Source organism: Ptiloglossa arizonensis, chromosome 1 (genome assembly GCF_051014685.1).
Source record: "Ptiloglossa arizonensis isolate GNS036 chromosome 1, iyPtiAriz1_principal, whole genome shotgun sequence".
NCBI classification, from domain to species: Eukaryota; Metazoa; Arthropoda; class Insecta; order Hymenoptera; family Colletidae; genus Ptiloglossa; species Ptiloglossa arizonensis.
In genome coordinates this window covers 6,292,760-6,310,504 of record NC_135048.1, presented here as the reverse complement: position 1 = coordinate 6,310,504, position 17,745 = coordinate 6,292,760, and the positions used below count along the sequence as shown (strand labels likewise).

The 17,745-nt window shown below is 29.9% G+C and overlaps 1 protein-coding gene across 4 annotated transcripts; it reads right to left on the bottom strand.

The window, feature by feature from the left end:
* Positions 1–1,618: 1,618 nt before the first annotated feature.
* Positions 1,619–6,747, bottom strand: Mus304 (mutagen-sensitive 304). Of its 4 annotated transcripts, none has more exons than XM_076307434.1 (14): positions 6,350–6,747; positions 6,067–6,269; positions 5,691–5,982; positions 5,359–5,603; positions 5,136–5,266; positions 4,969–5,069; positions 4,737–4,877; positions 4,518–4,663; positions 4,032–4,439; positions 3,811–3,899; positions 3,600–3,736; positions 3,330–3,377; positions 2,629–3,186; positions 1,619–2,034 (listed from the first exon to the last, which is right to left on the bottom strand). In XM_076307434.1, the coding sequence occupies exons 2-14, from the start codon at positions 6,166–6,168 to the stop codon at positions 1,820–1,822; spliced, it is 2,613 nt and encodes an 870-aa protein (XP_076163549.1). In that variant the 5' UTR covers positions 6,169–6,269; positions 6,350–6,747; the 3' UTR covers positions 1,619–1,819. The 4 variants fall into 4 exon arrangements, with proteins under 4 accessions (XP_076163549.1, XP_076163539.1, XP_076163557.1 ...); XM_076307424.1 differs by having other exon boundaries at positions 6,067–6,306; positions 6,408–6,747; XM_076307442.1 differs by having other exon boundaries at positions 6,408–6,747.
* Positions 6,748–17,745: the final 10,998 nt, after the last annotated feature.

The window sequence follows — 17,745 nt, the reverse complement described above, 5'->3', positions numbered from 1 at the left end:
GTAACTTACGCAGCCGTTTGGGAAGCACACCGGATGTGGTACAGGGGACTCTACCATTACCGACCATCAACATAGGCAAAGACTTGGTCCTGTAGTTGCACCCACACTAATGTGCAGAATCTCCGTCGAATTACGTACCAGTGACGAAACCGATTATGTACTTGACAGAATCGCCTACTAAAGCGCCCACAAGCTGACAACACGACACTGTGACTGAAGATGACCAACTGATCCCTTCAAAACCCCAGGCTGTTGGTGACCTCGGACGAACGGGAGCTACTGACAGACAGAGCCCGGACTTGCACAAACTCGTTTAGATAAAACGGTATGGGGAACCCCCTATCCCTGTATCCAGGGTGTAGGTATGCATATAGTTATTCACAAAATTGAGGGTACACCAATCAATATTTTGTAGCATAACCTTTCGTACCTACAGCGGCTTGTAAATACCGTGACACAGGCGGAATTAAACAAAAAAAGATCAAATACCATTCCATTTTTATTTCAACTTAATCGTGAAATTCTTTACATTTTTTAAATTATAATTACTTTTTCTAGATTTTGTCCCTCCCTAGATATTCTCAAGGGGTATCGAGATCAAGTAACTGGGGAGGTCTTTTTAATCATTTTGGAAAGTTATAGAGCAACCATAGTTGCGCTGTGTATAAAAATAATAAATTCGTGGGATATTCATATTCTCTGCCGAAATTTCAAACATTATTTAATGTATTCGTATACTTTACTTTATTCATTGTTCCATCAATGTATTGTATACTGCGTGTGTCATTGGCACTTAAACAATTCAATAACACGATGGAACCTCCTCCGAGTTACATTGTTAGACATATATTTTTAACTTTGTTTTCTGTATTTTGTTCTCTCAAAACAATTTGTTTACCTTCATCTCGTACAAATAAATTAATTTCACTCTCGTCACTGGAGCATGGAACAAAGATGAACTTCGTTACCAAAATGACAGAATGAATGTTGAAGCGCATAAAAAGTAACAATGGCTAGCCGACGCATTTCGGATGGAATACAAATCCAAATAAATGGACTCAGGCCTTTGCCCAAGGAAATGATGGCTCAGGCCTTTGCCCAACGATTGAGGCTCAATAAAGCTCGGGATAATAGTAACACGTAGAAGAGTCAGCAGTAAGGAGAGAGTCGTGATAGACGTAGCGGGTGTTGTGTGCCTATCCGTTCATTACGAGCTTAATGTTTATTCGGTCGATTCCGATTATACAGAAGGGGAAGAACCCTACAACGATTGAATGCCATCCCCAAAATGGGTTCAATGAGTTTACCGTCAGCATGGAAGAGTACCTGTTAGTCATAGAATCGAGGTGTAGGTGGCGTTGGCTATTCGAGACCAAGCAGACAATCTGAGAAGCGGTAAGTGGAATCCAATCTCGAGTAACACGCTTTATACGAAACCTAAACCTTTATGGTGGTCAGTTCCTAATTGGAGAACCGTTCTCTACTCCCATGACACATTTACTAAGTAACTACTATGGGGATTCACCTAATTTGAAACTAGGGAAAAGAAATGAACTAAAACTGAATCAGAAGGTGTTTAATACGTCACATTGAATGAAAAAGCGATTCGTAATAAAATATTACAAGGTACTTTATTTGTATGATAAAACGATACTTAGCAATTATTATCGAATGGATAGCAGCGTAATATGTACAAAAATTGATAACATTGAAGATATTTCCATTTTTCAGAAACAGAGTAATTTCTGTTACAATAATGGCATAGATAATTTTATAGCATTATGTGCAGTATATTTAATGTTGTAGAAATTCTTAATAATTAGAAATCTCTATTATTGTACAGAGATTTTATCGTGATCAAGAACTTATAATTGTCATTGTTCTTAGAGCTCGTTGATGCAGGTTGAACAGTCCTCTTTTCAAAATTAGTTAGCATGTTCAATTGTTTTGTGTTACCTCTGTCAAATAATTCAATCTCAGATTGAGATGTTTTGTCGAAAATGAATGTTTGTTTTATTCGATTCATAGCTTCCTCTGTAATAAAATAATTTGAATTGATATTATAAGTTAATCTTTGAAGCATTAATTAACAAAACGCTTAGAGTTTTATTATTTTTACTCTTCTGAAGAAAATAAAATTAAGGAACATAATTATCGCATAATTTTCTATTGCATTTATTCTATTGCGTACAAAACGATCACGACACGAGTCTGAGCCTAACTGATAACGTAAGAGAACGGCCAGGCGGAAATATAAAAATTCCCGTGGCTCGTATCGTGAAACGAGTGTAAAAAAAAAACAAAAAAATAAAACGAGCGTATTAATAAGAAGGAAGTTTTAAAATTAGCACGAGCATGCTGCTTGCAGGATAATATACACCCATTTATCAAGCACACCATAAATATCTCTGCTGCTACTGAAGACATATATTCCAATAAGGGAAAATTACAATATAGCATTAAAATTGCCATAAAAATCCCTTACATGGTTATTTAAAGGACAACCTTTTTTATACAGAAATATTTGTTACTGATAATATGACGCTTGAATATTTGTTCATATCTTCAATTACAGCAATAATGTTTAAGGTGCTCGTAACTGATGGGACATCTTTTACACACACTTACGTTCATTTTCACGAAGAACAAAGTCATCGAAGGTACTTATGTTCCTCATGAACAAATGAAACGAATCTTCAATATCCGATAGTCTAATAACGAAGTCGGGATCACATATCGCCATGTGAGACAAGAATCTTATTCCGTTTCTCAATATCTTCATCTGTTTTCTTTTTACAGATGTCCAAGAATTCGCATCTGAAAATTGGTTCTGATAGATCTCGCTTATGCACTTTTTGTTTGTCGCAACATGAGGCGCTGAATGTTTGGTGCAAATACTCTTCAAACAGCAAGAGTCTTTCTGCTTCAGTGGGAAATGATCCAGATCAAAATCTTTAATTGAGCTCAAATTTATTTCTGCACACTTGCATAGGGTTTTGATCGTGAATCGCAGTAATTTCATGCAACAATTACATGACTCCAAGGTCTCAGATCTCAGAGGAATTACGTCCGTTTGTAAAATGTACTGCGCGAACTGTAACAATGCATCTGTAATATCTATTGCGGCTATTATGTCAAAACGATGATTCTCCACCTGCGCCAAAAAGATTTGTAACGGACAAGCATCTGAAATGAAAATAAAATATAAAATATAATGCAAATAGAAAGTTTCTGTTAATAATTAAAGTTTCTTTTTTAAAATTAAAGTCTGATTTGTAGACCTAGTAATAGTTAGGGAACAAATTTATCACAATAAAAGTCATTGGTACCTGGAGTGAAATGTAAGGACCCTTTCCAATTATTCACTGCCATTGACTCTATAAAATACACAATTTCATTACATATAATTCTACAAAAGCTATTAAAAATACAAACTTTAGTAAAGTTATTAGCAATTTAATATAATAATATCACAATTAATTCATTTTAATATTAAGCATTAAGAAATAAATTAATTAATTATACAAAAATATAAAATACGAATGGAGTATAAGATTACATTTGACACAATGTAAATATGTGCTACAAATATTACGTACGTGAATTGATGCAAAGCTTTCGCAAATAAGTAGTAGATTTGGTGAAAATAATCATCATATTAGTTAGTAACGCGTAGCAATACGGTAAAGGCCTAGAGAACACTATTTCCTTAAATATCTGATAAACATATTCTATCCTGAAAGACAGAAATATACAATAAGAAAGTAAATTTTAAACTGATTAACTACTAAACAAAAATTGTTTATATACCCTTGGGAACAATATTCAACTTTTTTATGCACATTGCATATAAGCATCATGATTGCACACAGAAGACCACTAAATTGATAGGATCTTCTCTGAAAACAATAAAATTCTGATGTTAAAAATGTTATTTAAATATGTGACAACTTCTATAGACTACTCAAAATATTTAATGTCTTAAAAAGTATAATACACTATAAAAGTTTGACACTCAATAAAAATATTACCGTAGATCCAACTAAAACAACAAACTGCAAAATCATCTTAAGCATTTCAAATCTTTGATCTTTCTCTGGCCATGTATCGTAGCGTACCATCTGACGCGAGTAATATTTGTAAGATTCATCCCTCTCAGTGAGTAATCGCGTCTTTCCTGCGATATATTTACTAAGGTACATCGATTCTAGAGTCACGTATGACAGTATACCAAAGACTCGTCTGGTTTCAACACCACGTTCGCATTCGTGCCATACGTTTGCATCACATACGGATTTTCCATAGAAATCACAATTTGAATACAAGTCAGAAAAATAAATGTCGTTCATGTCTCGAATATCGTCGTTCCTCATAGCTTGAAAGATTGTTTGAAGAAGGAATATTACATTCAGAATTAACTCCCTTGCGGTAGAAATGAACTAAAACATAAATCATTTATTAATTGCATGTTTGTTTAACAAAGAGATTTAATTTGTGGAAAGTGGATTAATCCTCACTTTATTTATTGTCGATATCGAATTTTCTGACTCAAGCTCCAAGTTAGTCTTTTGCTGAAGGGCAGCTATTTCTGGTAAAATAAATTCCACTGTTAATCTCTTGTCGTTTATTATAGTTGTTACAGGTTTCACTAATTCTGGGTTTTCTGTAATAACGATTATGTGGTTTTAGTTCAATTGTATACAACAGATTAAGTATGTTGAAGTATCAAATTTTACCAAATATTCTGAACATATCTTCTTCTTGCAAAATTGGCAAATTTCTTTGCCCAGTTTTTTCTATCACTTGTATATCTACTATAGATTTTTCTGGCTGTGGTGTATCATATATTAACTTGGAAATCTTTGCAAGAGGATAGTCTGCAATAAGCATCCTCTTATTACGTTGATTGTCATATATTGGCAATTAATTTCACATGCTAATGTCTTATTTAGCTCATAATTTACTTACATGAATTCCAAGTTTTGAGACAGTAACTGCTTTTATTATGCATGTTTGTTTGAACACAAGTTTCCTTTACTTTTACTTGCTTCATGTTTGAAATCGCTGGTCTGCAAATAATAATGTAAATATATATAAAATTCGAGTAATAAGAATTAAATATTTGAAAAACTTACCGTTTTGTGAGTGAATTAAATTTATTTTTATTCGTAGAAACATTTAAATTTATAGAATGTGGTTCTATTAATTTAATACTTCCATTCTCTAGTAATTTACAGCGTTCCATTAAATTTCCTACTTCAAATGTCTATGGAATAAACAGAGAGGAAAGTATTAAGAATTACTGTCATGAACAAAATCTAAAAAAGTCCAATTCAATGTTAATTAAAATATACTAACTTGTAATTCAAGCTGAGTTTTTAAATACTCCTTTTCTTTACAAATGGTATGCATTTCTGTTCTATGTCGATTTTCTTGTTCCTCGATAAACCGAGTTTTCTCCAATCTATCATTCTCTGCACGTAATTGAGTCTGCTGCAATTGATTACGTAAAAAAACAGCTTCTCCTTCTTTAGTTATAAAATCGTTTAACAATTTTTCATTTTCATGTTTTAATTTTTCCAATTCTATTGTGTATTTCGATTCTGAAAATGCAAATTATATATTTCATTAATATATCAAAAATACCATGACAGATTATAAGTTTATTCTGTGATGTCCTGTCACATTACCTGGAACAATAAAATTTTCATCCAACTTAAACGTTGAATTATATTCTTGTTTATTTATTAATTTATCTTCAAACTCCTTGTAGTCTGCAGAAACTACATTACTTATGTTCTTTATATTTTGTGTTTCTTTTTTCTGAGTATTGTATTGCGATATATATATAGGTGATCTTAATATTTTGTTGTTAGTACTATTTACAATTGAAACAGTTTTACTAGTGGATGGCATGCTATAAGATCTTTGCATACACAATGATTTTTGTTCAACATGGGATTGAGTCAGAACATGGTCTTCCTAAAAGAATATAAATATTATAAATAGTCAAGATTAACATAATAAATCCCAATTTATACAGATAACAATTAATATGAATGTCACCTGTAAACAAGCTTGAGTAGCTACAAAATCCATCTCCTCTATATCTTCTTCCGCAAAATCATCACCCCACACATCATCAGATTTTCCTAACTTTTTATGCATCGATTGTCTAACATTTGTGGAAGTGCTCCCCAAAGTTCCTCTCTTTGTATCATATTTTGGCCGCTTAGAAGGCACATGATAGTCACTTTCTCTATTATTTTCTACTCGTTTAAACATTTTACATTCCTTTATATTATACTGTGCAATATATACATATATATATAAATTAATTTAAAGTTACACTTTAAATCCTTCTTAAATGTATTCAGCAAAGTATGGTTACAATTTTCAATATTTACATCATTTATGGAATTCACACTAATATTCCTTTTTTAGCAATAAATTTATCACTACAAATAGCAATTTCTACAAACGTTTCATGTTATGCTCAACCTGCGGCAATTTGACAAATAATTATTGTGAAGTGCCATTTCTTTTTTTGTAGTACAAATTCATTCTCAGCTAGTGATATCTTTACAATATCTGCTTTCAATTAATGACATAATAATCATATGAAAATCTGAAAGAAAAACAATATCATTGCTCTTCATGTTACACGTAAATTTATTATGAAAACTTGTTAGCGCAATTAACATTGAAAACATTCATTTTAATTAAATTGCTTGACAGAAGATTGCTTTCAAAACGTACAACACAAACGTGGTCATCACACTTGCATAGTAACATGAATTTCTGCCACACGAGGGCAGCAAGGTAATTCACCAAATCCGCTACCCCCTCATTGCGGAACGTTTCAAATTGCACGGATGAAACGTTAGATGGTGTTATTTAAATTTTATAACAAATTATTAATCCAATAAACAGATTATTGTTTATTAAATACATATAATTGCATTTTAATCAATTTGAATATATGTAATTTAAATTAAATATTCGAAATGTTGTTTCCATTTATCAGAAACAATTCTTAAAATGTATTGGGTGCAATGTCGCTCTGATGATTGTAAATACTTCGAATTAACGGAGTATATCTGAAGTTATTGTAGAATTATAACTTCAATTAGTTGTTTTTAATTCAGATTAATTAGTTGTTCAAAAAGTTGTAGAATTACGACGAGGTAATTAATACTGAATGTCGGTTTATTTATACGGTGGAAAGAAGAGAGCTTATCACGATTCGGTGGTTTTGTTGTAACTAACTAATTTTGCGTCTGTTGAAAGCTCGGTTGCTTAAATATTTGTGTGATTAGTGGATTCTGTTAGTAGAGATATCGAGGACAGGTATTTTCATAGGAATCGTCACTCATGTTATATATTTAGTAAATAATAGTTTAATATTTGTTTAATTTTAAATATGTATCGTAAAACCGTTTATTGAGTATTGTTCTTATTACGTAGACATTCGTGTTTGGTAAGTCCTGCATATCAGAATTTATTTTCAACACACAATAATACATATTTCTAATACACATTGTGCTTAAATTAATAATCTACAAAACTACTAGGGAATTTATATGACGTTTATATGAATGCTTAGATTTATAGAGAAATAGTTTCCATTTTTGCCGTTAGATGTCACCACCAAACTGAAACTGATATATTTTATAGAAGGGTTAACCAAAAAAGGCAAATGCGCCATCAAATAGAATTTAATTTGTTCAATCTTTATTTACTCAAACAAAGGGACGGAAAGGGAATCTGTGCCAAATTTCAATTTTCATTTGGTTGTCAATAAAGGGCAACAAACGAAAGCCAGATTTTTCTTAAATTTCTTCTGTTCTGTAACTTATGTACTATTGTATTACAAGAAAAATTTTTAAAAAAAGTCACATACAAAATGCCGATTTTATATTACCACAGTCGCAAAACTATGATTATATTTTTATAGTAAGTTTATCGTTGCTATAATTTTTTTGAAATTTATTATTTTTGTGCATTATGATAAAAAGAATCAAAAGTTGACTTTTTCGTCGCTTTTTGCATGACAGAGTAACTTACATATCGAATTTTCGTACAGTATTTATCAAATGAGAATTTTATGCGATTTTCAATGTTTCAGAAAAATAATATAGTAATTAAAGGGACTAAATAAACATAACCAATGAAAAATACGCCGAGCAATTTACATTCTGAAATATCTGCAATATTTTCAATGGCGATGATGGCGGCAGTGCCCAACTACTGATAATAGAAACGGTGACACAAAAAGTGTTTCAAAATTATTTTCATATATATTTCAGGTAAACATTTTTTAAATATTTTTCATTGGTTGTGTTTATTTAGTTTTTTAATTACTTTGCAATTTTTCTGTATGTAAATACATTGCTGACTGCATAAAACTTTTATTTGATAAATATTGTACGAAAGTTCGACGTATAAGTTACTTTGACATGCAAAAAGTAATGAAAAAGTCAATTTTTTTGTTACTACAGCTCACCAAAATAAAACATCTGAAAGAAATTTTATTGCACAATATAGACTTACTGTAAAAGTATGATCGGAGTTCCGCGACTATTTCAATAAAAAATCAGTAATATTCTTGAATTTTTCTTTAACTTGCATTTTCTCTCGAAAGATCTGAAACAGTTCCTTAAAATGTAACCTGATTTTTAAAAAGTAAGAGAATACGACCTTTCTTTTAAAAATGTCCGAATATGCACGAAATTACGAAATTGTGACCAAGTAATACATGGTTAATAATCTTTTATTGTATTCTTTTCTGTGCAAGTTAGTGACAAATTACACACAAACTTATGGATTATCTACATTACACGCAGTTAATAAACTTTTATAGTTTACTTTTTTCCAAGCGAGTTGGTGGACGGTTTGAATAATCAGAAATTACTTCTTCATCACGTGAATGGAACTGATAAACCGATGAACTGTCCAATAAACCGTGAGAATATACCGCGTGTCTTTATAATAATGCTTCGATTCGTTATTACGATGCATATTCCTAGAAGTTCTGCGTATAAAAATACTAATACAAGAAAAATGTCAAATTTCTTTTCGTATTCTCGTTTTACTATTTTACTGTTTTCTTCGATTGAAAGATAAGTTTTTATAAAAGTGAAAATAATTTTAATAAAAATTTCGAAAATATCGTTAAACGAGGGGTGAACGTATTATTTTGAATTTTTCTTTAGTTCTTTATTTATTTAACGGTTTTACTGTACCGTAACAGCATACAGATTCTTGGAAATATATTCAGTAAAGAAGAGAAAACAAAATTGGAATATCGGTTATGACACGGTGAATGGATTACGATTTAGTAAATCTTACTTTGCAATCTGACCTTGGGATTTACAAACATTTAATATTATTGATTTTTTTTCAAGTTGAATTTTCCCACCTCCCGAAACGTACAAATAATCCGTTGAATACGAAATAATTCTACAGAAAAATATCATTGTTAGTAGGTATCATTATTAAATATTTTCTCTATGTACGAACGATATTATTGCAATCTGTATTTTTTATCATCGTTAAATTATTACAAAGATTTAATAATTCGAATTTCACGTAGTTATGAATTGAAGTTAAGTTAATTCTACCCTTTAATTTTAAAAGTTGGTATAGTTTATTCAAGTGTAACGTATTTTAGTTTCAGCACAAGTATCTTGTTCATAATCGATCAATGTGTACCCCACGAAAGAATTCACAATTAGAGGAAACCTACTGTCACAAGTGGAAATTCGTTTCTACTAATGATGCTCATTACAGATCATAATTGACAGGGTGATACTGGAAAATACAGAACAGCCGTGTTCCAAGCGACATATTTATCCAAATGAAAATCCCAAACAGAGATTTTATTTCAAAAGTTCGATCCCATTCGTCCTAGGAATTCTCAGAGGTATATAAAATTATGTAAAATTATATTTATCAACTTTCTTTGTAGTGCGTTGTCCGGAAAGTTCGTGTCGATTTTTAAGGAAAATCGATCAATTTCAATTTCGGTATATATATTTATTGAATTATATAGATACCATTTTGTGTCACAATTTTTCTGCATTTTTCGCGTAACTTGAAGATTCATTCCATCCTTGTAAAACTTTTCGAAAAACTTTTCAATGTGATTTTTTATATCGACAAAAGTATTGAAGTTTTTACCACTAACAGAATTTTGTAAGTACCTAAATAAGAGGAAATCTGAGGGTGCAATGTCTGGTGAGTACAGAGGATGAAGTAGGACGTCCCAACCATGCTTTAACAACTTTTGTCGAGTAGTCAAAGACACATAAGTCCGTGCATTATCCTGATGAAACACGACGCTCTTCCGATTCGCTAGTTCTGAACGTTTTTCTTCAATTGTTGTTTTTAATTCGTTTAATTGCGAGCAATACTTTTTCAAATTTATCCTCTGGTCGTTTTGTAGACATTTATTATGTACGATTTCTCTTCAGTTCCATCGGACACAAAGCATAATTTTTTCGGGCGAAGACCAGCTTTTAGGAACGCTGGTTCATTTCGTTTTCCCCAGAATCATTTCCGCTCGACATTAATAAAAATAATCCATTTTTCATCTCTCGCCGCTACTTCTTTTAAAAATTGTGTCTCCTCGTTGCGTTCACGGATACGAATCGTAAATAGGAATACGGTTCATCTGTTTTTTATTAAATTGTAGAGAACCCAAAAATCAAACGGTTCACGTATCCAAATCTTCACAAAATGCTCGTGGATGGTGGTTTTTTGATGCTTTTAACGTTTCTGCTCGTTCACGTGTCGTGTAAAGTGGATTATTCTCGATCAGTGATTTGATCTGATCGTTATCAGTGATAGAGGATCTACTTAGACATTCTTGATCATCATGGTTGAAATCACCAGCTTTAAACCTAGAAAACTACTTCCACACAGTTCTTTCAGCTACAGTACCTACACCATAAACAGCACATATCCTTTTTGCTGCTTGTGTGATATTTTTGCTTTGCCGGTAAAAGAAAAGCATGAAATGTTTATAATGCACTTCGCTTCCTTCCATATTCGGAAGCGTATGAAACTTACAAAAATTAATGTATTCTGACCAAAGTGTTTTTCCAAAGATACTTGAATTATCACCGTTTAAAATATGTACGCACATCACTTTTGTGTCAATTATTCTAATATATTCAGATCCGTTCTGATTTTGATGGCATAAACCAGATGGTGGTTGAAATTTTGGAAACAGTTTCAAATATACTTATCCTCCAAGATCGTGCACGAGTATTATCATTTCTGTTCAGAATACGTAGATAATTTAGCAAACTAGTGAAGAGTTCGATCGGTTTGTTGAAATAAATGATTTGTTTTTCGTAAATGTCTTTCAATGATCTGGAATATTCCTAGAAACCTTCATTGGTAGGTAAATGAAAAAAATATGTTTATTCGTTCTAAAAAAGTTGGTAACCTTAAAATGTATTCGACACATCCACGAACGTTATTAAATACGACTACGAAGAAAAAGAAATATGAATCTTTTGTTCTAACATAATACAAAAATCGGTGAAAACTTTAGATGTATTGTCATTCATTACAACAGGTGTATACATATAAAGATAGAATTAGGTTAGAATAGAATTAAAGATAGAATTAGGATAGAATTAAAGTTTTTAAAAGACCAATCGTACAAATTTCAAACATTTGTATTAAAATATATCACTTTTTTTTACAATTTACGCTTATAATGTTGTTACATCGTTTCTATATTGATGATAACTTCATTCCCAATATTTTATCATACATGTAACTGCAATACCTGCGCAGTAGTTATAACAACAGAGAAGATTCAGTGCGTTTGTAGCTGATTTATGTATGTATATCCAACTAACTTTTGCATCAGAAAATATGTGAGATCCTTTGTCAGTGCCGAGCGAAGTTCTACATTTGCATTACGAGGTGTTTCGAAAGTAAACTGTGTATAAAAATCGCATTGTGGCGCGATTACGCGATAGCTTGAAATATGTTACCAAAGAGAATTTAATTATTGATTTTGAACGATCCAAAATGAAGAATTCATTGTCTGAAAAAATTTAAGGCATTTAAAGGATTTAAATAATGAAAAGCAGAACAGTTATTGAACTTTTGAGATAAATCAATCTTGTCACTTGAAAGGGAGCATTATTCAACAAAGTAAATGTAACAGAATTTTCTGTTTTGCATTCAGCTGTCTATTTCAGGAAATTAAAGGAGAGCTTTCGTTGAACCAGATATTTTTGGAAATTTTATTACGAATAGTCAGTGTTCAGGAGAGTTCGTTTCTCAGTATTTTAATTAAATATTCGACTTTATGTTCAATGTATCAATAGATCGTTAACCTTAAACCTAGTAGTGTTTCTATAGAAAATGATTGTTTATGTATTTAGAAGATTAGCTTGGATTGTTTAATTTTTCAAATATTTATAGTTTGTTTAGACGATTAAGAAAGTAATGTAACAGTCTATCTGAATTAATGAACTTTTCATATTGAGATTTGTAATCTTTAATAGAAAATATTAATTAAAATTTTTATTGAAACATATCAATTTATGGTTTAAATTAAGCTAATGTCCTCAGCTTTTAAAAGGCAGAACTCTAATGAAAAAAAGAAAATCAAAAAGAATCTGTCTGTACCACACATTAAAAAATATAAGATTAAAATTGGGCACCCAATGTACGTAGTTTTGTAATTTTTCGTTGTAATAATTAAGGATATTGACAATTTCTTGCGTACACGAATACTTTTATACACGATTCTGTGAATGTAATTTCTGATAAATCGATTTCGCAAAATGGGGGTGAATTGATTTAAAAAAATCAGAAATTGATTATACGCAATAGAAACGCAGTTAAAACCTTCAATCAAATTGAATGTCCCAATGAAGTTTTCCAACAGAAAATTCGATACTGTATCAGTGAACAGCCTGAAATAAAAACGTAAATATAGTATGAGACGTAAAAGTAAAAAGTAAAAGGCGGAAAAAGTGACGATTGCAAAAAGTGATCTTATGTATAAATCTATTATTTTTATATATAAACGCAGAGTAAATTACAGTAATATTTATTAATAACTCTTTACGAAAGGAACAAACCAATCTTTTTTATGGATGGCGATTTTGAAAATTAATTTTAAAACATGTTCACTCCAAGTAAATTTATTTTAAGGTATATAATTTACATGGAACGGATAAAAATTCAAATTGTTATAAAATAGAATTTCGGAAAAATGATAAAATATTAAAGGTTGAAAATGTACAATCTAAAAACTTAGAACATTAATAGTATTTGTCAACAATTGTCAAAGATTGACAAGGTTAAATTTCAAAGGTTGATAAGTGTTGTGAAGTAACGAGATCTAGTGGATTTCGATTTACCAGACACACTGTACGTATACGCAATATTTCGTTCCAAATAGCGTACAATAGAAACAATGAGAATAATTTTCTGTGGATATATGTTTGGAGTTTCAATTTAACGAAGGAGCGGCTTATCAAGTAAGTTCTCTACTATGAAAGTTTCGAGTGTCTTCGTCGATGAATTTTCCATCTAATTCATGGCGAAAATAGTGCTCGAACTTGGTTCAATCCTATCGTACAGTTATTTAAACTTCTCTGGATTGACTACTCCGTTGATGGCCAGAATTTACTGTATTAGTTATAGACAGCTTTATACATACGGTTATCACTATCATCATAGTATTTTTTGATACAATATTTTCATCATATATTTAAAAATTTTCTCAACACGAAGATCGATATTACTTTAAATAGGGCTACATATTTTCTTTGTACGGTGTTATAGTTGACATCGAAAAAAATTCAATCATCGTTACATGACCTTCAAATGATCTGCAGTATGAAAATTTGCTAGCGTTTGTGGTATATATTTTTGTCTCTAAGGTCATTTGAAAGTTATACTATGGATCCTTTAATTTGTATATAATTTCTTGTAGTGATAATGTAATTTTAATTTTTAAAAGTATTGGCAACTTTTAAATCTCAAAAAATCTGACCTTCAAATATATAATCTACCGATTACATATGTTTTCTCTCAATAAATAATTTCTTCTTTAAATATTATTTTCATATCGTAAAAAGAAATAAACCTTTTTGGGGTGATAATTATACGTTAAATATTATTACAATTTTCATTGAAATGAATAAACAATGTCAACTGTAGAAAGAACAAATTTATTGAACATTCGCATCTGACATTTCACAAAAATCATTTTGTGTTTATTGTTTAGTAAACAATTTTTTCGCTGTATAAACAATATTACCATAATTTCTAGTTTTATATTATGATAAATGTAAATTTATATTGTATTTATATAATTAAATTGAAGGATTACGCGTGAATTATAGTTTGAAATGCAGATTTCTTTCACTTTCTACGTTTTGTTGCAATGTTTATTTCACAAAATATCGTGAGAGAAAGCAGTACATAAATAGAAATTGTATTCGTTTACATACCGTATGCTATTCTTTATAGTGTTTTACAGGCAAAGAAGTCTATTTTTCACATTAACGAAAACGAACAAAGGAAATTATGCAACATAAAATATACAAGATTCAAATATTGAAAATTTTACTATAAGTATTTATGATAGTATTTTATTATAACGCAAAATGAACTATTATCGTGGAAAAATACTATTTCTACTTTGTCATTTTTTTCAGCTTTTTTTTCTTAGACAGAGGATCTAAATTTACGTAATATGAATACCAGGATTAGTGATCAGCTGTGGACTTTACATTTTTTCTTAGCGATGATAAACAGGGCTAGTGGTTTTGACGTGATAACAGGTCGATTATACAAAATTATATTTAACGTTGAGTTTTATCGGACGAGTAATGTATTTTTTCTTTATTTAGAGAATTTTAAACTTTATTTTTTATGTATATGAATCGTCATTGTATTAAGATCCATTTTTATAATCAATTTAGTTACTATTTTTTGTCATATTTTGTTTACTCAGTTCATACGTGGCCTAGAATTCGATGATTTTAGTTTTGAATTGTTATTTATCTTCCTTGTAAAGATTGGACAAAGAATTTTGTGAAAATCATCACTCTTTGTTGTTTTGGTTTTTCTTTTCTGTATTTTTAAATGAAAATTTCTATTTACAGAATTTAAAGAATAAACTGTAAGAAATAAATGTTCAGATTTGGAGAACAAAATACAAGATAAATAATTAGATAGTAAGTGGTACAAGGAACGTAATATGAATGTTTTTTAGTTCTTGTTCTTTATTGTTGAATAAAATTTTTGTTTCGATAATAATAAAATTACAAATTTATTTTTAAACGTTTTGTGCCTATTCAAAAATGGTTTCTTTTGTGCGATATAATTTTTTAACCTTTTGTGGTTTTTCTTTTTAACTTCATCTTTCACACTTACTGATTGAAACTCTTTTCTTACTATTTCACTATTGCAAATGGGTGTTTATTATAAAAAAATTTGTCTATCAACTTGAAGTTGTCACGATGAAGTAACCCTTCCTATTTGTCAAGATTGTCTTACAGCCTTTATATGTTTTTTTATTAATTAAATATTCAGTTTAGTTTTCAACATTTATCTTTGCAAATCTGTAATCTTTTTCGCAGTTTCTCTAATCAAATAACCTTTATCATAACTAGTGAAAATTATTAACTTTTATTTCAAATTACTTTAATTTACTAATTTTGTGAATTTTAACTAGCATTTAATATTGAACGATATTTCTACAAACTAATAGTTAACAAGTAAAATATTTAATCAAGTGCATAAATAATTTGTCATATTTGAAATATAAATTTTGACAAATATGGTAACGTCAAGCGTAGTTAACACTATGTATTTTATTGAAATACCTGAATGTCTCTGTTGTTTCTTTTAACAAATACTGTATTTACTCCAGAAGACTCGAAGCTCTAGAATAAAAATGTTTAAACAAATACGCTGTTTAAATTTTGAACAATGCTTATTGTTCCTATATTTGTTGTAATTCATAAGTTAAGTTAATAATAAGAAATAAATAATAAATAAATAATAATATTCATAACAATTAAATTAGTAATAAGTAAGTTTTTCGAACAAGTTCCAAACTTGTGGTTTTTACTTGTGGTTTATGAACACTTACAATTTTTACTGATATTCTTCTGTAATTGAACAAATTTATGATCACCCTGAAAATTGTGCATTTATCTAATATTAACTTTGACAGAGATGCATGCGGCTACTTGTTTTTCTCTTGTCCTTGTTGCAGTGTTATTACTGGTTTAAATTGCCTTAATGTCAATATAAAGAAGAAAAACCTTCACGTTTATTTGCAATTTTGTTTTAAAGTAGAGAGTAGTTAAACTTCTGATATCGCGTTTATTATTATAATATTGTATTTACACAGTGTTTTACTATTTCAATTAGTTGTACAAACGTAAACAGATTCTAAATCTGATGTAATAGGTTTGAATTAGGTTTATATACCGACGTAACACAGATGAGTCGAAGAGAAAAAATAAATGTTTGAATACCAGCTTTTATTTACACTACGTAGGGTTTAATGTCCGTCATACCTAATATGCTTTTCAGTTTAATTTTAAAGTTACTTGAAATTTTTGTTATATTTTAAGATACAGGATACACACACACACACACACATATAATATTATATTACCAAAATTAAAGTCGTAACGTTTAATTATTTTTGTAAAGAAAGTTTGCGTTATACAATTGTACAAACGTTAACGAATTTACAGCTATTGTCGATAGGTCAAAAATTTGTTAACGTTAGAATATCATAAGTACACGTATGTCTTCGTAAGGTTTAGAATAGTTTGATAAAAGGTTATTAATTTCAAACTTAAATATACGTGGTATCGATAGGTCAAAAATTTGTTAACGTTAAAATATCATAAGTACACATATATCCTCGTAAGGTTTAGAATAGTTTGACAAAACGTTATTAATTTCAAACTTAAATGTACGTGGTATCAATAGGTCAGAAATTTGTTAACGTTAAAATATCATAAATACACGTATGTCCCCCGTTAGGTTTCGAATAGTTTGATAAAAGGTTATTAATTTCAAACTTAAATGTACATTGTAAATGTATCAAACAAATGTAAATATACATGGTATCGATAGGTCAAAAATTTGTTAACGTTAGAATATCATAAGTACACGTATGTCCTCGTAAGGTTTAGAATAGTTTGACAAAACGTTATTAATTTCAAACTTAAATGTACGTGGTATCAATAGGTCAGAAATTTGTTAACGTTAAAATATCATAAATACACGTATGTCCCCCGTTAGGTTTCGAATAGTTTGATAAAAGGTTATTAATTTCAAACTTAAATGTACATTGTAAATGTATCAAACAAATGTAAATATACATGGTATCGATAGGTCAAAAATTTGTTAACGTTAGAATATCATAAGTACACGTATGTCCTCGTAAGGTTTGGAATAGTTTGACAAAAGGTTATTAATTTCAAACTTAAATGTACATTGTAAATGTATCAAACAAATGTAAATATACATGGTATCGATAGGTCAAAAATTTGTTAACGTTAGAATATCATAAGTACACGTATGTCCTCGTAAGGTTTGGAATAGTTTGACAAAAGGTTATTAATTTCAAACTTAAATGTACATTGTAAATGTATCAAACAAATGTAAATATACATGGTATAGATAGGTCAAAAATTTGTTAACGTTAAAATATCATAAATACACCTATGT